Here is a 27,686-nt window from a genome sequence, read left to right as displayed (position 1 = left end):
ATGATCTTTGGTGGGAGGGGAAGAGAATGGTGGGGGTGGTGTACTACACGGTGCCCGGACGCCTGCGCACTGGGCTGGTAAACAGGCAGCGATGGGAAGGGGAAATGGGCTGCTGCGCACGGGGAGAGAGAGAATGGGGAAGAAAAGAAGAAGAAAAAGAAAAAAAGGAAAGAAAAGAAGAAAAAGAAAAGGAAAAAGGGAAAAAGCAAAAGAGACAGGAAAAGAAATGAGGTCCAATCCTCACTCTGGAAACCAAAAACAGATCCGCCGAAAACGATTTTAAGAACTGTAAAACGACTAAATAAATTAAACATAACATCAAATAAATTAAAACCAATTTAAAATACAATAATTTAAAATGAAAAAACTAATATATAAATTAAATTAAAAATACTCCTTCAGTGAAAATATACGTAAAAGCGGGTCATCACAAAGACAATTTATTACTAGAAAAAGGCACTTCAATCAAGCCAACATTATGGATAAAAGAGGAAAAATCTTCCACTACCCTTGGCAATCTCGGACACCCTCCTCTTCTCTCCCCATCATGACAAATAATATTAAAGTCCCCAATAATCAACCATGGCATCTGTAAAACTCCAAATGGAAGAAGGCCGTCCTAGAGATGCCTTCTCTCCATATACTTACATTTAGCATAGACAGTGGAGATGAGCATAATAAAATTAATCATAAAAGAAATATGCTAATCCGACTCCTGAAGAATATCAACATGAACATCATCATGCCAAAAAATCCACAGCTTACCACAAGAAACACCATTAGAGTATGAAGCATCAAATCTCAAAATACCTTGCCAACGGTTAAGTTGACAATCCTGATGAAAAGTTTCCACAACAATTAATACTTTATGTTTTAATTCTTTAACCAGGGCACATAACCTTGCCTTCGAGGAACCGAGTCCTCGACAGAAAAGAAGGTTTTCTAACATTTAGCAAGCTTTTTAGGCCTGCTAGGAGCCTTTGTGGAGCTACGTAAATTCATACTCAATCGCAACTTTGGTTTCAGAATTTCAGTATCTGACACACCATCCTTCTCTTTGCAAAATGCGGTAATACACTAACTCCCTCTGAGTTAGAAACGGACCCTGGCCTCCCCAACTCAAAATAGAAAGCTCGTCACTGCGCAACACAAGAGTCTCCTTTGCCAATTCCTCAACCGTAGCATCTAACGTCTCCAAGACAAAACATCTGAGTTTTCAACATGCAACAAGCACGCCCCTCCAGAATTACCAAATCCACCACCAATCTACGGGGGTTTTTTCAAATATTCAACAATCTCATTGACAACTAGTGAGTCACCTGTGATAAGTAAATCAGCACCCATTGATTCCGTAGCAATAGAATTCACAGTTTCTCCATTCTCCAGGTGAACATTAATATCCACCTCATCAAATTTCTCCTCTGACAACACGATATCAGTACTAACTGACTACTTAGCAGTGAAACTGATCTACTTAACCAATATGTGATTTATCCTTTTTGGCCTTCTATTTAAGCACACATATTTTGTTGTGCTTCTTTTGCCATGTAGCACATTTTCTCCGTCATTAGTTACATTTGTTGATATGACACTATTTAAGGAGTACTACTGCTACATGTACAAAGGAATTGAACAAAATAATTTCATAAATTGACTTGACTTCATCTAATTTGTTAAATTTACTTTACAATAAAAATAATTTTATAATTTGACGAACCACATCAAGTATATCAATTTGTATAATTATTTTTGTTTAATCTATTTGTAGTTAGAGTATTTATCTTTAAAAAGTTCTACAATATGAAGTCGCCCGAGATGAAATATATTATACGAATAAGTGTGATTGAAATTGAAATTGAGAAAATTTTAGAGGGGGAGAGGATTCTTCTTTCTCTGGTATTTCCAGATTAGTGTTTGAAGAACTACCAAATGGATGGTCAAGATCGAGACTCACCTACCCCGATTGTGAGCATAAATCTGGTTTGTGTATCTTTCCAATACATTGTATACAATTGGTATTTATCCTCTACGTGTGCCGACGCAAATGCATAAAAAAGGATCTCTTTGCTATTTTGGTATAAAAAATTGAAAAAAATATAATGGTTAGTTTAAAAATATTTATATTTAAATTATATTCAAATAAAAAATAAAATAAAATAAAATAAGAATTTTAGAATAAGATGTATTTTCAAACCAACCTTTAGTTTCAGGTAAGAGTACTAAAACCGCAAACTCCATTCATATCAATCCAAATCCAAACCTTTAGTGCGATGTGTACATGAGGACGAAGATGGTGGCGCTTCTGACTTTTTAAACGAATCCAAATATTTTCGGTAGAAACGTTGCACGTCTATGCCATTAACTTTTTAAACCAATCCAAATATTTTCGGTAGAAACGTTGCACGTCTATGCCATTAACAGAGCTGAGATGGCTAGTCTAGCTAGTGGGTTGTTTAAATAAAAAATAAAAATTTTATGTACAACTATTTTTATTTTTATTAGAAAAAATTGATCCAATCAAATCATATCAGTAAAATATATAGATAGCATGTAAAAATGACTGTATATAATATTATTTAATAAAAAATATTTAGAATCTTATAATAGATTTCAATAATCTTTCTGATATATATCTTTTTTCTATTTATTTATTTTTTACTTACTAATTAAATAAATATATGAAAAAGAAATAAAATAAAAATTATAATTTAGATTCCAAATGGGTGACTTGAAATTTAAGTATCATCTCAATATATAAGTGCATCCCAAGAGAAAAAAGGACAGTAAAAAGAAAAACTATCCTTTTTATTTTTCTTTTTCTTTTCTTTTTATTTTATTTAATAAGAAATTTTTGTACACGAAAAAAATGTAGACCGACATGTTTTATTAAAGTTCTATTATTTAAATTAAAGTAAAAAATATTAATAAAATATTCATTGACGTCAAAATGCACATGTATATAATAATTAAAACTTAAAGAAGTCTTTACAATGGTAAAAAAAAATATCGCAATGATCAAAACAAATATCTGTTGAGAGTTAGGACAAAATATCCTGTGTAGTGGATTATGCAAACTGTATGAACAGTCAATTTATGCTACAGTAAATGCAAAATAAAAATCATCTATTTTGTGCATCGCAAAATATTATAAAAATAATATATATAATTGATAGAATGGTAAAATATTATAAAAATAAATAAATTAAAAATATTATTTTAATACTTTTTTTTGTTATATAAAAAATAAATAGATAATCTGATTGGATGTGAATTTGGCTAAGACATTTTGATGTCACAAAAGTTAAAATTTGGGTTAACTTTAAAATGATAATGAATTGAGATTGCTCTAAATCATTAGTTTCTCTATATGCAAATGCAAAATTATATATTTTAGAGATTGTCGTTGCCATTCAAGAACTCTCATATATTAGATTATGGATTTTTGAATCATAATAATAATAATTATTATTTTGTTATTATTATTTTTTCCTATATTAGCATTAATAATATAAATATAATTCTAAATATAATTCCCTTCCTCCCTAAGTGGGAGAAAAAGGTGCCTTTCTCACTTCAACACAGACCTTTCCTGGTCGGCCCCCTAATCCTATAAATGCTAGACTAAGATTTCTTTGCTTCCCAGTTCTAATTAGCCTCCTCATCCATTTTCTACTGCAACTCAGTCTGCAGGCTTCTTAATTAGAGCTTTGGTTTTGGTCTCTTTCTTCCATTATCTTACCCTTTATCAAGAAACCTTGCCATTAAGGTATGGGGCTTGCAGTACTTGAAAACCAAGTTGGTATTCTCTGTGTGATCTGTATGGTACTGCTTTTACCTGCTGTATGCACCTCTCACGACATTTCCACTTACTCATCAAGAGCAACCTACTACGGTAGTCAGAATAGCCATGCGAGTCCAAGTACGTATGCGATACACTTTTAGATATTATTTGGCTACCAATTTGGAGTTATTCATAACTATGCATTACAAGTTATTATGTGCATGCATGCTGAAAGAATTATTTGCTCAACTATTTTGAACAACTTTCTTTCTCTACCAAATACTAATTAATACCAATTATTAGCAATGTGTAAAAATTATTTGGTTTATATATCATCTATGTACAGTTGAGCTCATTAAATGTTGATCATATAGGTGGAGCTTGTGGGTTTGGTGAATTTGGAAAAACTGTCAATAATGGCAGCGTGACTGGAGTCTCTACCCTGTATAGGAATGGAGCTGGTTGTGGTGCATGCTATCGGGTAAAATTACAAACCTGTTTTTGACTCATCAAATACACTGCTGATGTAGAAGCTTGCCACATGAATTTATTGTAGAAAATATTAAGATTTTTACTTTTTAATAACTATAATGGGCTCCATAATATGTAATATTTTACGTACTCACTAAAATTATAAATCATATAATGCATGGTACTATTGCATGAATAATTAAGTGGATAGGTGTTGCGAATAAAGAATAACACACTAGCTTGCATGGTCTACCCCAACCTGTTTGAGCTTGCTTTAACTCGAAACACTCTTCCTATCATATGAAGCTCAAGGATAATGATTGTGTTAGATAGTGCTAATGAAAAATTAACCTATATAATTTGCTTTACTAGGTCTCAATAATAATAATAATAATAATAATATAGTATGTATGATTAGTGGTTTTGTTGATGATGACTCTTCAGGTTAAGTGCACATCATCCCAATATTGCAGTGAGCGTGGAGTGGATGTGGTGGTGACTGACCATGGTGGAGGTGACAAAATTGACTTCATACTCAGCTACCAAGCCTATGCAAGATTGGCACGCCGTGGTTCCGAATGGGCCAAGGAGTTGTTTAGTCGCGGCGTGATCGACATAGAATACCAAAGGATCTCGTGTCGCTACCCTGGTCACAACCTTATGTTCAAAGTCCATGAGCAAAGCAGATATCCTAATTATCTAGCTATAGCGGTCATATATGCAGCCGGTATAAATGACATCACAGCCGTCCAATTGTGTCAGGTATATTCATATAATTTTTCGAGTAATGCTATATGAATTTATGAAACTCCAAGACTTTTGAGAGTTTGGAGCAAGCCTAAAAACAAAAGGAAAATTTTTAATGACTTTTACTTCTTTATTAAAGATTTTATATTGCAACTTGCACGCTTTAAATTTGCACAATAAGTTCTTATTAAAAGATGTGTATTGAACAAATGAAATGATGATCAATGTTATAAACTGATGGATCGGATGGCCTCTTTGTTCATTTGATGATGCTTGCAGGAGGATTGCAAACAGTGGAGGAGCATGCGTAAATTCTTTGGGGCAGTTTGGGACATGTCTAATTCAGTGCCAAGTGGTCCAATAAAAGTAAGGTTTCAAGTGGGTGGTAGCAAATGGGTGGAATCCGAAAATAATTTGCCTGCTTCGTGGAATGCTGGGGATGCTTATGACTCAAACATTCAGCTCTAAACCAATTAGAAAGCTCTTTCAATTTTAATAATATTTTGATGTTTTATTAGATATATGTATGATCATTGCATGGGTTACTATGTAATTGATTATTAGTTTCTCTCTAGTTACTAAGGTGGTATTGTATTGTATTGTATGCTTTGTCAGTAGAAGTGTTCTTGGTCATGTTGTAATATAAATAATAGGCCAGGTTAATGTTGTGCTTTGGGGTTAGTGATTAGAGATCATGAGTATGAATAAATTTCAAATTATAAAGAATGAAGTTACAAATAATTTTCCTTCTAACTCTTTCCTTTATATTCTATTTCCAATATTTAAACATATAAAATTTTCTTATAAATTAAATAAAACTTTTTACACGAAAACAAAAAATTAAGCATAACAAACAAATATCATTTTTTAGACAATTCTCCCTTTTTTGGTTGTATGCATGCATGTCTACCGGGAGGAATGCATCCAACTACACGAAAAGAACTCAAAAGATATATTGGACCAACTCTTTCGTATACGAATGAACCCAATAGTTTGTGTATAATTACGAAAAGCCTCAAATAATTGATGTGCAATTCAATGTAGAATAACCTGTCTCTGATTCATTGTAATGTTGTGTGCAACCAAGATTTCTTTAACACTAGTAAGGACAACGTGCGCGTTTGCCTAGTTAACCAATTTTTTCATGTTACCTGCTTACATGAAGATTTCCACAAATATATTTGTAAGCACATGTAGACAGTTATGTATAAAAGTTTTTAAAGAAAATGTTTTAGACAGTTATGTTATTTTTTCCGGGACATTTTAATTAAATTTTAACGTTATTAACATTATTAAAATTTATTATAATTTTGGAGTTAAGATTTTCAGAATTTTTTGTAATGACATTTTATACGGATTGAATTTGTCTAATATTTTCCATTCTCTGCTTCTCTCTCCCTCTCTATGATACTTTCTCATCTCGAAAATCCCTTTCAAGTTCTTCATTCTTTGCTCTTTCTCTCTCTATCTTCTCCCCTCAAACCGAGCCTTTTAGATGTTATGTTTCTCTAAACTTTGGTCTTTCTTTCTCTATGTTTTTGTGCTTATTCTGTTTTTCAACTAAAATTTTTAAAATGTCGTACATTTATTACTTGCCAAAAAAAAAAAAAAGATAATGTGTTAATCTTAAATTTATGAAATACATTATTAAGAAATAAATAATTTAATCATATAACTATAATATAAACTTTCATCTTTTAGGACCAGGAAAATTGTAATACGTTACTAATTGTAATACGTTAGAAATTTTTGAACTTTTTAAATATTGTTACTAATAGTGGATCAGTCATTAAACTATAAAGTAAAAGAAATAACCTATTGACAATTTAATTTTATTTTTTTAATATAATTTTATGGACAATTTAATTTTCCACATATAAGGCCCAAAAAATTAAAACTGAGATTTAAATTTTTATATCTAAAGCCCAACCTCTTCAACTTCATTCCTCCATTAGTAAAAGCATAGCAAAGTATATAACTAACTGCATATTTATCCTAAAAAATAAAAATTTAATTCAATATTTACAATAACACCGAAAATAAGAACAAATAAAATAAAGCAAAACATTAAAATCTTTTTTCTAAACATTTTCATCAGCGAAATTAAACCTTGAGCAAAATTGAAGTTCATATCTTTAAAATTTCTTTTGTAAACAATTTTATGAAAATTTATTATGCTTTTCAACAAAATTTTATAATTTTTATTTTATAAGATCTAAAATTGAGTGGATTGAAAAGTCCAAATGTTTTTTTATAAAACCCAACCAAAAAATATTCTCCTATCTTAATCTTTTTTTCCTTTTCCTTTGCTCATTTCTTTTACTTCCTAAATCTTCTGCCCTTGCTTTTATTTTCTCCGTCTCTCTCTCTCTGATACTCTCTCATTTCAAAAATCTCCCACACTCTCTAATATATATGTCTCTCTACCCACCCCCCCAAGCCCACCCTCTTAGACGTTTCCCCTTCTTAAGCTTTGGACTCTATCTCTCTCTCTCTCACACACACACTCTCTCTCTCTCTATGTGTGCATTGCCCCTAACTATGACTCTCTCTCGTTTGCATGCTCACAGTTGCTCTTTGCCTCTCTCTGTCTATTTTTCCATCATGGATTGGTAGGGAAATGGATAGATCTTGTTCATTTCCTATTGATTTGAATAGATCTTATTGTATTTCTTTTTTTTCTCCCCCCTCATTTTGTTGTTGTTCTTTATTTATTTTTTGTTCCTACAAATCTTCACAGATTTGAGAAGATCTTGTTTAGAGCTGAGTGTTTTTTTTTTTCTTTTAATTTTGCCGTTGTCCTTTATGTTTTTTTTCCTGCAAATTTGAGTATAAATTTTCCAAAAGTGTTATGATTTCTAATTTACATGGGGATTTCTTTTAAAGTATTTTACTTTCTAAGTCAAATTTTTACAAATCTGAATAAAAGTTTGTAATTTTTTTTATGGTTTTGTTCTTGTTCTTTATATTTTTTTCTACAGATGTAAGTGAGAAATATTTTTCTTATGTTTTCTTGGCATATTTCTTTACCGCAATTTTATTTTTTTTACAAATCTATTGAGAGCAAAATGTAGATGGTACCCAAGATTTCTACATATGTAAGTGCGAAAAGTTGGCTCATTTCAATCTATATTCATTTTGTCTCTATCAGTATGAGTTTATTTTTGTCTAACTTGAAGATTTGTTTTTAGATCTACATATGTATTATAGATTATATTTGGATTTACTTTTGTTTGATTGTTTTTGGTTGGAGATGCATCTTCTTGTGCGATTTCCATTGCTCGATATGGAGCATATTTTTTTGGGTACGATTTGAGGCTCTGTGGAAGTCGTGGGTTTGGAAAACTTTACTTATTTTGATCTATATTCATTTTTGTTTTCTGAGTTATAGATGTACATGTATTAAACATTGTGTTTGAATTTAGTTTGCTTTTACGTATATCAGCATGATTATGTGCGAGCAGAGTGAATTTTTTATAAAAAAAATTTCCTCGCCCCTGTTGCCTTTCGTTTCTTCTGGTTGTTTGCCTTTGGTTCCTTTTTTATTTTTATTTTTTTACTGTTGATCTTTTCTAGTATGATCTCTTGGCTGGAGTTGATCTTTTTTGGTAATGGTGTAGGGTTGTTGTTTGTTATGATGTAGAGTTGTTATGGCTTTTGGGATCCTTTTACAAACAAATGATTTTACAAATATAATCATTCGGTGGAAGAGGTGAAAAAGAAAACATGAAAATAAATGGGCGAAACCATAAATACGCAATTAAAACACAAACTTAAAAAGGGAAAATAAATGCAAAATTAGGCACAAAATTGTTAGAAACAACAAAACTGAGGCCAAAGGGGTAATAAATACAATATTACATAGTCGACAAAGCAAAAGCAATAATAGAGGTCATTGAATTTGGTTATAAAGTTAGGGGTAAAATAGGAAAAAAATAATGGACAAAATGGGCATATGATGATAAAAGGAGGGGCAAAATTGGAATAAAAATGTGTCAAACAAAACGCTATTTCTCCTACATTGGCATATAAATATATAGTAGATATAATCTGAGAAGGAAAATGCTTGTCTTCCCGCTGGGGGCTCCTGCAGGGATTTTGTTTTACTTTCTTTACTTAATGATTAAATAAATATTTTTTAATGATGCTGTAATTTTTTTTAAAATATTTAAAAGTCTTAAAAATGCATGTGAAAAAAAATCAAATATATATTGTGACGCCCCCAAATCCCCACGCCCGAACACGGGGAAATTGAGACGTCCGGATGGTGACAACCCGGGTCACCATCCCATCGTCGGGTGCCGAGTGTGTGTCAGGCAACAAATGTGTACAGAGAAACACGCAGCGGATAAAGAAAGTCATAACTAAGTACCAGAATTTTTCTTAACGTAATACAAGCTGTTTAAAACGTACATAAATAAAATATTATAAAAACACAAATACATGTTTAAAAACAGATAAAAAGCACAGCATCAGCAACCCGGCGGAGCCGCATCCTCGGGCTCAGCCTCCTCCTCCTCTTCCTCGAACTCTGCACCAAAAGCTACGGAACCAAAAATGGTTCCGCAGGTAAGTATAACCCAAACACTACCAGATAAAAACACATATAGCTCAAACAACATGCATGCAAGAACAACCTAAACACATGCCCCGCAAAACCACATTTTTTCCACGCACGCCAAAACCCATATGGCCCACAAAACATCCAAGAAGTCAAACCTCGCCATTATCCCCGATAATGGCCCAAACCACCATTTTCCCAGAAAATAGATCATAACCGAAAACCATACCACACCCACACTGTATGCACCATGATCTCCCCTAGGGATCATCCGCACACCCTGGCTCAGTGCCACACCGTAGAGAACGGCTACGCGTGTGACACCTAAACAAGTGATGCCCAGACTCACGTCACACGCGCGAACCATCTGGGCCATCCTCTAGCCCTCACCAGCGAAAGGCCACGGAGTCGGTGAGTAGGGCGATGCCCGGTTCCGCGCCCTGCGCGTTCGTAGCCAAGCATCCCCTAGCCCCGCTCCCGTCATCGCTCTCGACAACACAGGGGACGTCACTCAGTATTAACCACTCCCGAGTGACCAGAGGAGTTCCGATTACGCATACACCATGATCTCCCCTAGGGATCATCCGTATACATGGCTCTGTACCACACCGCAGGTAACGACTGCGCATGTGGCACCTAAACGAGTGATGCCCAGACTCACGACACGAGCGCGAACCATCTGGGCCATCCTCTAGTCCCCGCCACTAGAAGGACCACGGAGTCGACACGACATCGTCACCCTATCGTGCGATCCGGTCGTCGCCCTGCGACAACCCAGGGGATGTCACTCAGTATTATTCGCTCCCGAGTGACCAGAGGAGCTCCACCGTGATAATAACCCATCCCGGCTTGGGCTCGTGAGACACATGCAACCAAAGACCAAAACGCTGATAAACATGAATTACACAAATAAAGCAAAACGCACATGCACGCAAATAAAATGCAACGCACGCCACACGGTCCAATCAAATCAACCAGTCACAACCAACCAAACAAACACTCCATCCTCAATCCATCCGACCCCCGAAACTCCTCGGACTCAGTCCGGAATCAACAACCAACAACAGATAAATTAAATAAATGCTTAATTAAATAAAACAATTGAAAGAGCAATATACATTAAAATCTGAAAATAGGGTTTGGAAAATACTTACAGCGCTATACGGTATTTTTAGAAAGCTCGCGGCGTTGCTAACGGCGGAAAAACAACAACGTCACAGTGAAAATTCACTGTGGCCGTGGGTCCGAAAAACCCACTTTTGAACGGGGACAAACTAGGACACGGGATTGATAGGGAATGGTCTAGAGGTGGTTGTGAAGCTATAGGAAGTGACGGACGGCCGTGGGTGGCGGCGGAATGGCCGGAAATGGCCAAAAAGGGCAAATCGGAAAACAAGCTCGTGGGAGCTGCTCCGGTGGTCGATGGAGGCCGGAAATGGGTGGGTTAGGACGGCAAGAGGTCGGTGATGAAGTGGTGAAGAAATGGTGGCCGGAGGTGGAGCGACGGCGGCGGATCGAGCTGAAAACCGTGCGGCCTTTGGAGGGCTTTTCCGGCCAAACGGCCGGCCGGATGGGGGAGGAAACCGGTGGGGAGGTGCGCCGGAGGTGGACGAAGAGGATGGTGGGGGAGGTGTCGCCCACGGTGGCCGGACGGCACTGGGTCGACGGTGGGAAGGGGTTCGGCCGTGGGTGAGGAGAGAGAAGAGAGAGAGAGCACGGGGGGGGGGGGGGGGTCCGAACGCGGGAGAGAAAAGGAGAGAAAGAAAAAAAGAAAAAAGAAAAGAGGGAAAAAGGAAAAGAAGGGAAAAGAGATGAGGTCCAATCCTCACTCCGGGAAAACGAAACAAACCGCCAAAAAGATTAAAATCGCAAAACAACTAAAAGAAATAAAACACAACCTCAAATAAAATAAATTAAATTAAAAACCAACTTTAAAAACGCAAATAAATTAAAATAAATAGCTAATATATTAATTAAAATAAAAACAAATATTTCAGCGAAAATACACTTAAAAACGGGTCATCACATCCTCCCCTCCTTAAAAACAATTTCGTCCTCGAAATTGCAAGATCACCACCAACTTAAACCAAACCACACAAACGCACATGAACCAACTGAGACCAAGATTAAATTACATACCTTCATCATTCAAACAAATATGGATATAGCTCCCTCATGTCCGCCACTCGCTCCCATGAGAAGTCTTGTGCTAACGGATCTCCCCAAGCCACTTTAACCAACGGTATCGTCTTGGACCTCAACTGCTGCTCCTTCCAATCCATAATCTGTGACGGAACAACTTCATAAGTGAGATCCGGTTGCAACTGAATACTTGCTGGGTCGACGAAGCGTGGCTCTTGCTGTCCAAAGCTCTTCTTCAGGGATGATACGTGGAAGACGTCATGAACATCCCCAATATAATCTGGCAAAGCAACTCTGTAGGCGACAGACCCTACTCTCTCCAGAATCTGAAAAGGGCCGACGTACCTCGGATCTAGTTTCCTTTTCTTACCAAAACGCTTAACACCTCTCATGGGAGAGACTTTAAGATAAACCCAATCACCTACTTCAAAAGACAATTCTCTCCTCCTGGTATCAGCGTAGCTTTTCTGGCGACTCTGAGCTGCCGCCATTTTATCTCTGATGATCCGGATTTGGCTTTGCATCTCTTGAATTATTTCGGGTCCAATAATTCTACTCTCCCCAACTTCATCCCAACACAAGGGCGACCTGCACTTTCTCCCATAAAGAGCTTCGTAGGGAGCCATCTGAATGGTCGCATGGAAGCTGTTATTGTAGGCAAACTCAATGAGCGGCAAATGATTTTCCCAACTCCCTTGGAATTCCATGACACACGCTCGCAGCATGTCTTCCAGAGTTTGAATGGTGCGTTCTGACTGGCCGTCTGTCTGCGGGTGATAAGCAGTACTGAACTTCAATTTAGTACCCAAAGCTGCCTGCAAACTCTTCCAGAACTGCGATGTGAACCTCGGGTCCCGATCCGACACTATACTCTTTGGTATGCCGTGTAGCCGCACTATCTCCTTAACATACAAACGGGTCAACTTACCCAAAGAGTCGGTGTTATTAACAGGCAGAAAATGAGCACTCTTCGTTAACCGATCCACAATCACCCAAACCGAATTCTTCCCACTAGGCGTTCTCGGCAAACCCACAACAAAGTCCATCGTGATGTCATCCCATTTCCACTCAGGAATTGGGAGGGGTTGGAGCATACCTGCAGGTCTCTGATGTTCGGCCTTTACCTGTCGGCATGTGTGGCATTTCTCCACATGTAAGGCAATGTCCCTCTTCATTCCATCCCACCAGTAATTTTTCTTCAAGTCCCGATACATCTTTGTACTGCCGGGATGAACCGAATAAGGGGCCGCATGAGCTTCCGCCATGATCCGCTCTTTGAAATCTGAGTCCTTTGGAACCACTCTGCGATCTCGGAACCGTAATATCCCATCACTATCCATGCTATAGTGCAACGGCCCTCGAGACTTTCGAACTCTTTTCCTGATGTTCAGCAGCTTCGGATCCTTTCTTTGGAGAGCTTTCAATTCTTCAAAATCGGTTACCCGAATATCAAGAACTGATGATAAAATTTCCACTTGCTGCGAACTCTCTAGTAGGAGCCTTCTCATCCCACAAAGTAACGAATCCACTTCCGACGGCTCAGCTTCGTCTTCCAAATGTGACTTCCGGCTCAAAGCATCAGCAACTATATTAGCCTTTCCTGGATGGTACTTGATCTCACACTGATAGTCACTGATTAGCTCCAGCCACCGCCTTTGCCTCATATTTAAATTTTTCTGGGAAAACAAATGCTTCAAACTCTTATGATCAGTAAATACCTCACAAGCTTCCCCATACAAGAAATGCCGCCAGATCTTGAGTGCAAAAACAATCGCAGCCAATTCTAGATCGTGCGTCGGGTAATTCTTTTCATGGTCCTTAAGCTGACGAGATGCATAGGCTACAACCCGTCCTTCCTGCATAAGGACACAACCCAACCCAAACTTGGACGCATCGCTGAAGACTACGAAAGGCTTATGCGGTTCTGGGAGTGCTAACACTGGTGCCGTCGTCAACCGATTCTTTAATTCCTGGAAGCTTCTCTCACATTTGTCTGACCATACAAATTCTGTATTTTTCCGAGTCAAGGCTGTGAGAGGTTCGGATAGGCGAGCAAAACCTTCTACAAATCTTCGATAATAACCGGCGAGCCCCAAGAAACTCCTGATCTCCCGTACTGTAGTCGGGCGTGGCCATGACAAAATGGCTTCTATCTTACTGGGATCAACAGCCACTCCGTCTCTGGAAATAACATGCCCAAGAAATTTAACTTCTTCCAACCAGAACTCACACTTGCTAAGCTTGGCATAAAGCCGGTGTTCTCTCAATTTCTCAAGCACCAAGCTAAGATGATACACATGCTCTTCAACATCTCGAGAATAAATCAGTATATCATCAATAAATACTACCACAAAAGAATCCAGATAAGGTTGGAACACCCGATTCATTAAATCCATGAAAGCGGCAGGGGCATTAGCTAACCCAAACGGCATCACCTTAAATTCATAGTGTCCATACCTCGACCTGAAAGCAGTTTTTGGCACATCCTGCTCTCTGATTCTCAGCTGGTAGTATCCCGACCTCAGATCAATTTTAGAGAACACGGCTGCTCCCTGAAGCTGGTCAAACAAATCATCTATCCGCGGGAGAGGATATTTATTTTTGATGGTCACCTTGTTCAACTCCCGATAGTCAATGCACATACGAAGGGTTCCATCTTTCTTTTTAACAAATAAAACTGGAGCACCCCACGGCGACGTACTAGGCTGAATAAATCCCTTCTCTACCAGTTCTTGCAACTGAGTCTTCAACTCTTTCAATTCAGCCGGTGCCATGCGATAAGGAGCTTTATGCACAGGAGCCGCTCCAGGTTCCAAATCTATGACAAACTCCATCTCCCGAACAGGGGGTAGTCCGGGCAAGTCATCCACAAATACATCGGGGAACTCTTCTACAATTGGAATGTCTGCCAAGGACTTCTTCTCAGACGGCGTGGACACCATCTGAACCAAGAATGCATCCGCTCCCCATGCAATCTCTCTTCTTGCCTGTATCGCCGATATAATCATCGGCTTCTCTTTTAATCTACTCCCCGCAAATTCCAGACAATCTCCATCCGGAAGCTGAAAGCTAACTGTCCGACTTCTGCAATTAATAGTCGCCGAATATCGGTATAGCCAATCCATCCCGAGGATGATGTCAAAACCCAACAGCTTGAACACCACCAGATCAGCATCCAAAGACCTTCCCTCAAAATTTAACGGGCATCCCAAAGCAACCTTGGAACACCACACCATCTCACCATCGGGTAGTGCCACTACCATGGCCTTCGGCAACGGTTCCGTAATCAAGTTACACACCCGAGCAAACGTGGAAGATACAAACGATTGTGAAGCACCGGAATCAAACAAAGTACAAGCATAAAACTCATACAAACGGACCCTTCCTGAACCAAACACACAACCCATGAAATCCAAAAAAGCAAAGAAAGAGCCAAATGCACCAAAAATTAAATCCAACTTAAAATTAATTTAATCCATACCTGTGATTACTCCAGCATCATGGGTCGCTGGTGCCTCATCATCCACCTCTCCGGGTGTGACAGCATAAACCCGAGCTTGCACTGTTTGCCTCGGGTTGGTCCTTCCACCGCGCCTACCTCCACGGCTCCCTTGGGCTATTCGTGTACATTCTCGGGCAATGTGACCCTGCTGGCCACAACTATAACATCGAACCCCACCAGAAGTGCACTCGCCCACATGGGCTCTATTACAAACTCCACAAACAGGTACACGTCCTCCCATGCGAACACTTGAGGATGCTTGCGGTCGAGTCCCGGACCGCTGAACAAACTTCTGGGGCGAACCCGAGCTGCTTCCTTCACCAGAAAAACTCCGCCTCTTTTGCCCTGGAGGGGAGCCCATACTCAGATTATTTTCCCGCTCTATAAGGGTGGCCACATCCACTAACTCCTGAAAAGTGGATATCCGATGGCTGACCACCAAACGGCGTATATCAGGGCGTAGCCCTTCCTGAAAACGATCTGCTCGCATCTCCTCAGTGGCAACAAGATGAGGAGCAAATCGCTCAAGTTCTATAAACCTCCGGGCGTATTGTTCCACTGTTGCGCCCCCTTGGACCAGATTGGAGAACTCTCTTGCCTTTTGCTTCCTTACCGATGCGGGAAAGAAGCGGTCATTGAACTCCTTCTTGAAACGCTGCCAAGTCACCGCAGCGAAAGATCCCAATTCAGATTCCAACAGCACCCTCTTGGTATCCCACCAATCAGAAGCGATACCCTGCAAAAGATAACTGGCGTAGAGTACTTGCTGATCTTCAGTGCATCCACACACCTCAAAGGTTTTCTCCAGATCTTTGATCCATTTTCCAGCCTGAAGAGGATCCTCATTTCCAGTAAAGTGTGGAGTCCGATGCGCTAGGAAGCGCTCATAGGTGCATCCGGCTTGCACCATGCTACTGGACCCTCCTGGATGCATCCAAGGTCCTCCCTGATATGGCCAAGGACCTCCTGGTTGGGGCCAATACCCTCCTTGTGGTGGACAGGGCCCTCCTGGTGGTGGATAAGGCCCTCCTGGTGGTGGATAAGGCCCTCCTTGTTGTGGCCAAGGACCCCCTTGTTGTGGCCAAGGTCCTTGTGGTGGCCAAGGCCCCGCCTGTTGTGGCCTAATATTCTGTTGCATAAACTCCGTCATCTGCCTTATTGCCTCGGCTAAGGAGTCATCTCTGGAGGTATTGTCTTGCGGTTCCTGAGTATTTTTCCTTGGTCTTCCTGGTCTTCCCATTTTCCCGACACAACACCACACTTGACCCTCCTTTAAGAAAACAAAAAAAAACATCACAAAACCAACATAAACAAAAACAACACAACACAACAAGAAACAAAAGAAACCGGCATGTTAAAACATAACTAAATAAATAAAAACAAGCAACCAAGCTCAAACAAATAAACAAATAAAACAACTATACTTAACATAATTTTTAAAACACAACTTTAAAACATTCTGGTACTACCTACGGGACATGTGGTTTTACCCAGAGCCAAACTGCTCTGATACCACCTGTGACGCCCCCAAATCCCCACGCCCGAACACGGGGAAATTGAGACGTCCGGATGGTGACAACCCGGGTCACCATCCCATCGTCGGGTGCCGAGTGTGTGTCAGGCAACAAATGTGTACAGAGAAACACGCAGCGGATAAAGAAAGTCATAACTAAGTACCAGAATTTTTCTTAACGTAATACAAGCTGTTTAAAACGTACATAAATAAAATATTATAAAAACACAAATACATGTTTAAAAACAGATAAAAAGCACAGCATCAGCAACCCGGCGGAGCCGCATCCTCGGGCTCAGCCTCCTCCTCCTCTTCCTCGAACTCTGCACCAAAAGCTACGGAACCAAAAATGGTTCCGCAGGTAAGTATAACCCAAACACTACCAGATAAAAACACATATAGCTCAAACAACATGCATGCAAGAACAACCTAAACACATGCCCCGCAAAACCACATTTTTTCCACGCACGCCAAAACCCATATGGCCCACAAAACATCCAAGAAGTCAAACCTCGCCATTATCCCCGATAATGGCCCAAACCACCATTTTCCCAGAAAATAGATCATAACCGAAAACCATACCACACCCACACTGTATGCACCATGATCTCCCCTAGGGATCATCCGCACACCCTGGCTCAGTGCCACACCGTAGAGAACGGCTACGCGTGTGACACCTAAACAAGTGATGCCCAGACTCACGTCACACGCGCGAACCATCTGGGCCATCCTCTAGCCCTCACCAGCGAAAGGCCACGGAGTCGGTGAGTAGGGCGATGCCCGGTTCCGCGCCCTGCGCGTTCGTAGCCAAGCATCCCCTAGCCCCGCTCCCGTCATCGCTCTCGACAACACAGGGGACGTCACTCAGTATTAACCACTCCCGAGTGACCAGAGGAGTTCCGATTACGCATACACCATGATCTCCCCTAGGGATCATCCGTATACATGGCTCTGTACCACACCGCAGGTAACGACTGCGCATGTGGCACCTAAACGAGTGATGCCCAGACTCACGACACGAGCGCGAACCATCTGGGCCATCCTCTAGTCCCCGCCACTAGAAGGACCACGGAGTCGACACGACATCGTCACCCTATCGTGCGATCCGGTCGTCGCCCTGCGACAACCCAGGGGATGTCACTCAGTATTATTCGCTCCCGAGTGACCAGAGGAGCTCCACCGTGATAATAACCCATCCCGGCTTGGGCTCGTGAGACACATGCAACCAAAGACCAAAACGCTGATAAACATGAATTACACAAATAAAGCAAAACGCACATGCACGCAAATAAAATGCAACGCACGCCACACGGTCCAATCAAATCAACCAGTCACAACCAACCAAACAAACACTCCATCCTCAATCCATCCGACCCCCGAAACTCCTCGGACTCAGTCCGGAATCAACAACCAACAACAGATAAATTAAATAAATGCTTAATTAAATAAAACAATTGAAAGAGCAATATACATTAAAATCTGAAAATAGGGTTTGGAAAATACTTACAGCGCTATACGGTATTTTTAGAAAGCTCGCGGCGTTGCTAACGGCGGAAAAACAACAACGTCACAGTGAAAATTCACTGTGGCCGTGGGTCCGAAAAACCCACTTTTGAACGGGGACAAACTAGGACACGGGATTGATAGGGAATGGTCTAGAGGTGGTTGTGAAGCTATAGGAAGTGACGGACGGCCGTGGGTGGCGGCGGAATGGCCGGAAATGGCCAAAAAGGGCAAATCGGAAAACAAGCTCGTGGGAGCTGCTCCGGTGGTCGATGGAGGCCGGAAATGGGTGGGTTAGGACGGCAAGAGGTCGGTGATGAAGTGGTGAAGAAATGGTGGCCGGAGGTGGAGCGACGGCGGCGGATCGAGCTGAAAACCGTGCGGCCTTTGGAGGGCTTTTCCGGCCAAACGGCCGGCCGGATGGGGGAGGAAACCGGTGGGGAGGTGCGCCGGAGGTGGACGAAGAGGATGGTGGGGGAGGTGTCGCCCACGGTGGCCGGACGGCACTGGGTCGACGGTGGGAAGGGGTTCGGCCGTGGGTGAGGAGAGAGAAGAGAGAGAGAGCACCGGGGGGGGGGTCCGAACGCGGGAGAGAAAAGGAGAGAAAGAAAAAAAGAAAAAAGAAAAGAGGGAAAAAGGAAAAGAAGGGAAAAGAGATGAGGTCCAATCCTCACTCCGGGAAAACGAAACAAACCGCCAAAAAGATTAAAATCGCAAAACAACTAAAAGAAATAAAACACAACCTCAAATAAAATAAATTAAATTAAAAACCAACTTTAAAAACGCAAATAAATTAAAATAAATAGCTAATATATTAATTAAAATAAAAACAAATATTTCAGCGAAAATACACTTAAAAACGGGTCATCACATATATAGATGAAATGCACTTGATATGTTTGTAAATATCACATAAGCTACTCGCCCCATCAAAAGGAATATGAATGCTTGGATTGATCAATCAAAATAACTAGGCTGAAAATGGATATGATCAAAGTTTTTACAATCTATTTATAGATCCAATAGTGTTGGGTTCTGTTTGGTTGCTAAGAAATGGTGGAAAATGGAAGAGTTCTTGTGGTTTATAATGATCCCAATGGGCAAACAATTGTAACAATAAAGCTGTTGGAAATATTTTCAAAATAATTAATTATATATTATATTTATTAATAATATTTTTGGGTAGATTTTAGAAGTTGTGAATTATTTTGGGAAGAGAGAAGATATGGAAAGTTTATAAGTGTTATAATATTTTGGGTCTATATATGAATCATAAGGCATCTAGTAGCTTAGTGTTGTTAATGCGCTGCATACCTATTCTAAACAGTTTTCAGCAAAACGAAGAGTAATATCTTTTTATTCACATCTTTTGGCCATTTATAAAAGACCCATTGGCTTGCCAATTCAGTCACTACAAAAAAAAGGCAAGATTGGCGGCGTTTATATGCGTGACATTTGTTTATGCGCCGATAGATATATAAATTTACCGACGCTTAATATTTCTGCTAGTAAATTTTGAGATTTTCGACGTTTAAATTGTTATGCCGGTAATAATATATAGCTTTGGCGGCGTTTATAACAACGCCGCCAATATAGTGATTATGCGCCGGGAAATTAATAGTTTCCCGGCATTTATGTTGTTATGCTGGTAATAATATAGGTTTTTTGTGGCGTTTAAATAAACGCCACTAATTTATTGATTATACGCCGTTAAATTAACCGTGTTTGCCGAGGTTTATAATATTACGCCGGTGATAATATATAGCGTCAATAACGTTTTACAAAATGCCGACAATTGATAAAGTTTACGCTGGTAAAGTGTTGAATTTTTCAGCATTTATATCATTTGAACAAATGCCGGCCATTAATTTTACACCGGTACATAAGTAGTTTTCCGGCGTTTATAGTGTTACGTCAGTAACAATTATATAGCATTGGCGGCATTTACAAAATGCCGAAAATTGATCAATGAAACACAGGTAATTGATAAATGCGCCAGTGTATATATCACTACATCGATAAGAATATATAGCGTCAATAGTGAAAGCTATTATAACTTTATTGGTAGTAAAATAAATAATAATAAAAACTTATTTAAATGATACGAAAATATCTACAAAATCTTAATTAGTTGAATTTTTGAGATGCCCTATCAGTAAATGCCATATATCGTATTCCAATTCTGCAGGGAGGGAGGGAGGTTCGATAGAACTATAGAAAAGTAAGGTTGTTCATTTGGGTTCCAGACCTGGGTGCCTAACCCAAAAACTAGATTTCAAACCTTGACCAAGTCCGGCCCGGATTATTAGGGTTATGATCCGGGTTGGAACCTGGATGAATCCGAATTGTTTAAAACTTGGAATCCGGGTTTTGCACTTAACCCAGGTTTTTTCTTTTTTCTTCTTCTTCTTCTTCTTCTTTTAATAAATAGAAAACCTTATATATTATTAAATTTTTGCAAAAAAAATAAAAATTAATCTTGAAAAGCTTAATTTTTTTAAAAAATTTTACAAGAATATATTTCAAAAAATCATATTAAAAAACATAATGCATTGAACATGGTCCATAATAATAAAAATATATCAAAATAGAAAACTTTATGTAAAAAATAACTAAAGTTGGAAACTAATTACCACTTTAACTAAATGCATGCAAAGAAAATATATACAATATTCATCATGTGATGACATGCTTTTACGTGTATTTTTACTGAAGGGTTGTTTTTAATTTAATTAATATATTGGTTTATTTATTTTAAATTATTGTATTTTAAATTGGTTTTAATTATTTGATATTGTATTTAATTTATTTAGTCGTTTTACGGTTTTTAAATTCGTTTTCGGCAGATCTGTTTTTGGATCCCGGAGTGAGGATTGGACCTCATTTCTTTTCTCTTCTCTTTTTCTTTTTCCCTTTTTCCTTTTATTTTTCTTCTTTTCTTTCCTTTCTTTCTTTTCTTCTTCTTTTCTTCCCCGTTTTCTCTCTCCCCGCGCAGCCCCCTTCTCATTCCCCTTCCCATCGCCGCCTGTTTACCAGCACAGTGCGCCGTCGTCCAGCCACCGTGTAGTACACCACCCTCACCATTCTCTTCCCCTCCCACCAGAGATCATCCCCACCAATTTTCAGAGCCATCGGACCAGCCGTTAGCCGCCACGCACGGCTAGAAGTCACGGCACTAGCCCTGTTTTTCCTCTCTGTCGCCGGTTGCTTTCTCAGACCAGAACCGCCGCTCGCCAGTGGCGTGGCCTACACCACCCACCCAGTTTTCTTCCCCTCTCACCGATGAACATCCCCACCAAGTTTCACATCCATCTGAGCCACCGTTAGCCACCACGAGCTCCTCCAAGCCACATGGATTTTCACCGATGCCAGCGCGGTCGCACCACCTCCGGCCACCATCTCTTCACAGCTTCTTCCCCCACCTCTTGCCATCCTAACCCACCCAATTCTGGCCTCGATCCATTGCTGGAGTAGCTCCCACGAGCTCAACTCCATTCAGCCCCTTTTCACTGCCATGTCCACCACCACTCACGGCCAAAACTCATTTCCCTTAGCTTCATAAATATCTCAAGACCATTCCCTATCAATTTCATGCCTTGGTTTGTCCCCATTCGAAAGTGGGTAATTTATTACCCACGGCCACAGTGTAAAATACACTGTTACGTTGCTTTTCCTCCGCCTTTTACAATGCCGCGAGCTTTCGAAAAATACCGTATAGCGCTGTAAGTATTTTCCAAACTCTACTTTTAGATTTAAATATATTTTGCTCTTACAATAATTATTGGATTGGTTGGTTGATTCTGAACTGAGTCCGAGGAGTTCGGGAGTCGGATGGATTGAGGATGGAGTTGCTTGGTTTGTGCCTTGATGATTGCATTGTATTGTGCACACATGTTCATGTTTAAAAAAAGGGAAAACCGGGTTATTGTGTAATTGTATGCATGTACATGTGTTTGTAAAATGAAAGTTGGGCTTGTAAGCTAGAAATGATCTATGGTATATGTGAACGGTTGGACTGACTGGTTTCAGTCAGAGGCACGTGTAGGGATGGTGGTAAGCAGGGATGGTGGTAGAATCCCGCCTGTGATTCCCGCCTACGGTGCACGTGTAGGGATGGTGGTAGAATCCCGCCTGTGAATCACGCCTACGTGCTCGCGTAGGGACGGTGGTGAGCAGGGATGGTGGTAGAGTCTCGCCTGTGATTCCCGCCTATAGTACTCTGACGGTCTGGTTTTGGGGCCATCATCGGGGATAATGGCGAGGTTATGTTTAAAGGATATGTTTTGGGCCAAATGAGACTTTTGGCGTGAGTTGGTGAAGAATACGTTTTTGGGGCCAAATGGGATTTTGGCGTGCGTGGAAAAATTTGATTTTATGGGATGTGAGCATTTGCATTCTTTCATGCATATTGTGGAGTTTATTATGTTTTTATCTAGTGGTGTTTGGATCTTACTTACCTGCGGTACCATTTTTGGTACCGTAGATTTTGGTGCAGAGTTTGAGGAGGAGGAGGCTGAGCCCGAGAATGCAGCTCCGCCGGAGTTCTAAGTTGGGTTATGCTTTGTATTTGGCTTTGAAACGATATTTGTAGTTTTAATATTTTATTATTAATGTTTTGAACTACTTTTTTTTAAACTAAGAAAAATTCTGGTACTTAGTTATATGACTTTCGTTATCCGCTACGTGTTTCTTCGTGCACATTTGTTACTTATACACACACTTGGCACTCATCGATAGGTGGTGACCCATGATATCATCATCCGGACATCTCGATTTTCCCGTGTCCGTGCGTGGGGATTTGGGGGTGTCACACATCATGTATACCTCGGGCTGTTGGATGATGCAAAAAATACCTCGGGCTCATGACTTGTGGAGAGCAAGTTTCATTGCATAAGCTTCCATTAAAATCATAATCTACCGGGCTTTTTGATTGCCTAGGATCAAGAAGCATCTTTTATTTTTTATTCTTTTCCCTTTCTCTAGTTTCTCAGAGCCAAGTGTGCTTTAGGGGTTGGATCAAAGGTCTATCCACACGATAAACAACCAAGTAGACAAATTTCCAAAAAGGTGAGGTGCCTGGCCAACACAAGAAGCAGGCTTGGCTATTAAAAATTAAAAAACAAACACCAGTGTATTAAGAATAAAGAAATGGACCAACTATTTTACAACCCAATTCAAGAAAAGCCAATGTGATGGTTTCATTTTATCAATTATATATGTATAGATATTGTTTGAATTCAAGGAAGAGTTCAAACTCTGTTTCCTTTTTTTTTTTTTTCACAAAGAATTCAAACTTTTAACTTTTTAAAACAATGGACCCACTATTTTACAACCCAGTTCATGAAAAGCCAATATTATGGTTTCACTTTATCAATTATATATATGTGTATATATTGTTTGAATTCAAGCAAGAGTTCAAACTTTGTTTCCTTTTTTTTTTTTTTTCCAGAAAGAATTCAAACTTTTACCTTTTCAGCATCATATCTCTACTTAAAAACCAAAAAACCAGGAGCAAAAATGATCATAGCTAGTTAGTCCTCTCCATGTTCATGAATAAATCTACCAAAACTTGATTAAATTTCATGTATATATATGCTTGACAACTTACCAATAATTAGATGAATTGAATAATAAAAGTAAACCAGATTGACAGTAGTCGAACTGCACTTGATTTTCATTTGCAACCCTCCATAGTGCAAGCTTATCCTATGCCTTTACAACATAGGTTACAAATGCTTCAACCTTATGAGCAACAGAAAACATTCTATGGGCAAGAATGCAGATCAAAACATCTCATGTTTTCATACATTGATCTCACCCAAACATTTTTGCCAAATTAAGTAGAACATTACATGCCAAAGACTTTATTTCAATTACCATTTTTGGGAAAACAAAGGTTAGGTCTCTGATCATTCATTTATATAGCTGTTCACAATAGATCTTAAGAAACAGAAGAACCAAAATGTAAATCCTCAAAAACTTACAATGAAAAAAATCTCATCGAAACAGACCCAAATCTAAAAATGTGTTATTCTAAGACATGAAACCCCTTCACCATAAACAGATCTAGCCAAACGGAAAACATGCCCAAACGCCCTCTGCTAAAGAAAACAACATAGAAACCTGAATAAAACAACATAATTGGAGAAGAAATAAGAGGCACCTAGATCTGGGAAGAGTCCCAAACCTATTTCTAGCATTGCAAAGACCTACAACAATTGCACTATCACAATACATGTTAACCATAGAAACAAAAGGTGCCAAATCTCACAACCATAATAGTCATATGCAAGGTGCTTCTTCTAAGCTATAGACACATTTGGGAAGCATAAAAACAATGCTAGCAGCACCAACACCATCGCACAATGCACACTCCATAAATAACGATTTGATTACTAATATTTTTTTGAGCCTTTTATATGTTATATATTACAAGAAAAGTGCATCCAAACTCTTATTTCCATTTAAATTTATAGCTCATATATTTGAACTCCTCTGTTTCCATTTAAAGCTAATTACGTACCAGCAACTTTTGAGAGCAAAATATTACTACTTGCAGGTGAAAGGTTCTAGGTATGCTTCGAAAAGTCGGTGGGGTTCAAATGAACATATGTAGTACTTGTCAAGAACACCTGAGTTTTGTCGTTGTCATGGCATTATAAAAAAGGGGATATAAGAAGAGGAAAATAAAGCACCAAGTTTAATCATTCAGGAGTCAAATATTGTACTGTAGACACTCTACAATCTAAACAGGTCTGTAACTGATGTCAAACCATATTGGCCTAGAAAAGGAATGTGGCTTAGCACTATGTTCACAACAAGGCTGCTCCCCATCTCTTACTCACGTAGTCCCACATTAGCATCTTGCTCCAGATTGGACTTTCAGACTCAAATATTACAGATTTCTTCAGGGATGTTTAAAAGCTAGAAAGATCGACTCTTTCCTATTTATCTTTCCTCTTCCCACACATTCCTCCCAGTTTCCTTACCAAGAATTACATGCCGTGTTTTACACAAATGCTTTACAAAACTCTAAATGACTAGGACACGAAGAAAATATTAATTGAGCTATGAAGATCATAACTCATCCTCTTCCACCGATTCTGCTTTGCAATTAATCAATTGAGGCAAAAATATGCAGTGTTAATAAGTATGTATATACTTGTTTATAGAATACTATTGCCTATAGTCATCAGAGCTGGTCTGATCTGTGGTGGTATGAGATCAGTTCCCGCTTGTAGGTGAGAAGGGTGTGAATGGAAAGGAATCTGACTTTGGGGGAGAGAAGTGAATGTAGTTTGATTGAAGTACATCATACATAGGTATGGTTGGAAATTTGTTTTACAATTTTTTAGAGCATATGAAACTTTTGGAGTCAAAGAAATAGAGATGAAGGAAAATGCAAATTTAAATCATCTATAGCTACATATTCACAGGTTTGAGGGCCTGGAAAAAGTTTGCTAAATATTGAAGCAAAAAACTAAATATTCTGAATGTCTTGCACAAAACTCTCAGGTTGACCCTCTATAACACCAAGGAAAGTGTTAGATATGAGTCCACCAGGGGCAAAAGGATTCACAAAACTCAATTTTTGTGACATAGCATTTTGCAGTAGACATGAAAATTGCATTTCGCAAGAAAGTGTAAACGAAGATGATTTCTAAATAAAAACTTGCAACAATGACAATGAACAAAATAAAGATAATGGTGTCAATGGTTGTTTTAAGGAAACCAAAACTACAATCTTCACTCCAACATGAAGATTTTGAGGGTGTTATACGAGTACCTTCAGTTCTGTATCCTTCATTTTGAGTAAGGCATCCTTGCATACAAGCGCATGACCAAGTGTTTTTATCTGAAATAAGCAGTGTTGGGAGTTTAAACACAAAATAGAAACATAAACCCACAACCAATTTGCATGAAAGAGTTGAGAGTTCAAAACCAAATTAAAACCAAATTACCCTCTCTTCCAAAATTAAGTTCCTGCACAATCAATAATGACAGTTACAATCGTTAAGAACCAAAATTGTAGCTATGAGATTAAAAGATTTGTTTCAGGCGAAAAGTAGGCGCACCGCTTACATCTGGCTATTTGATTGAGCAAGGTTCCAATTCTGAAGCTGCAATTTTTGAAGACTCGCAGGATATGGAAAGATAGATAGATAGAACAATTGAAGGATACTTCCTCTCGGAGATAAGTTTGAGCAAAGCCTTTCTCTCCTGGTGTGGAAATCGAAAACGTAAACAACGCTAGTAAGTGGAACAACAAATATTAGAGAGTATCGAGAAGCAAGCAAGATTGTACCTGGAGGAGTTGGTCGATGTAGGCCTCATCTACGGGAGGCTTGTCGTCTTGGTTGAGGAGGAAACTGCGACAATGTTGCGATGGACTGGTGGGTTTTTATCAATTGGGACTGGAGAGAAGAAGCTTTTAACTGAGAGAAGGAGAGAGAAGGAGAAGAGAGAAAGAGTCGTTCGGGAGAGAAGCCGAACGCAGGAAAGACAGAGGGAAGAGAAGAGCCGCAAGAAGGGTGGGGGAAATATAATAAAAAAGAATATAGTTAGAGGGAATGATTCCCGCATTTTTTTCATAGCAAATTTTATTATGGACAGAAATTTCATCTTTAAAAACTACTACTGGAACAATAAAATAGTTGTTCGTATTAAATTTTGAATCATAATATTTTTTTAGATGAAATTTAAATTTTGTCTCAAAAGATCTTTTAAGGTTGTAAATCCAATTGGAAGAGATACTTTTTTATTTTTAAAAAATTAAGAACAACAAGAAAGTCTAGATTGGCATTTATGTAAATCCAATTGGTTGGACGGAAGCCAGAGCTGAGGAAAGAGAGAAAGAGTGTTTGCAATAGGGGTGTGCACCCAGATCCAGATTATTAAAACTAGGCGGTTCTCTGCTTTGAATTGATTAGGATTTCAATCTGGGTGGGTAACCAGATTCAATCTAGATATTCAGATTTTTTTCAAATTTTGACTTAAAACCCGAATATCCAGATTGTAACCGGATTTAATCCCTTTTTTTTTTTGAAAGACAATAGAACTTTTAATGGCAAGGGTTCTAGAGTTGTAATCCAATTGGAAGAGTTGTACGGCCGTGATCAGCTTTAAATGACTTCATAATTTTTTTTAATAAAAAACCTTCAATTATTTTTTTATTTTTAATTTTGAAAAAATTAAGAAGAAGAAGAAAATATTAATATTTTACAATAATAAGCTTGGAGTATATAACTATTCATGATACAACCAGTAGTTCACTATATGACAGCTATGATCTTAATGTTACTGGAGAAAACATTGGATTTAAAAATGACTGCTATTTAAAAAAAGAAGAATAAGAGAGTTTGGTAGGATATCCGGATTTCAATTCGGGTGGGTAACCGGATTCAATCCGAATCTCTAGTAACATTAAGATCATAGTTGTCGTATACTGAACTCCAGTAACATTAAG

The 27,686-nt window shown here is 38.9% G+C and overlaps 1 protein-coding gene across 1 annotated transcript; it reads left to right on the top strand.

Moving 5' to 3' along the window:
* The first annotated feature begins 3,585 nt into the window (after positions 1–3,585).
* On the top strand, positions 3,586–5,748 carry LOC122282686 (expansin-like B1). Its single transcript, XM_043094666.1, has 4 exons — positions 3,586–3,919; positions 4,156–4,262; positions 4,697–5,014; positions 5,279–5,748. Exons 1-4 carry the CDS (start codon positions 3,769–3,771, stop codon positions 5,465–5,467), a joined length of 765 nt encoding a protein of 254 aa, XP_042950600.1. The 5' UTR covers positions 3,586–3,768; the 3' UTR covers positions 5,468–5,748.
* The last annotated feature ends 21,938 nt before the right edge of the window (positions 5,749–27,686 follow it).

The sequence above is a fragment of the Carya illinoinensis genome, chromosome 11, assembly GCF_018687715.1.
Source record: "Carya illinoinensis cultivar Pawnee chromosome 11, C.illinoinensisPawnee_v1, whole genome shotgun sequence".
NCBI classification, from domain to species: Eukaryota; Viridiplantae; Streptophyta; class Magnoliopsida; order Fagales; family Juglandaceae; genus Carya; species Carya illinoinensis.
Note: the sequence above shows the minus strand (reverse complement) of the source record. Positions and strands in the feature narration are given on the sequence as shown.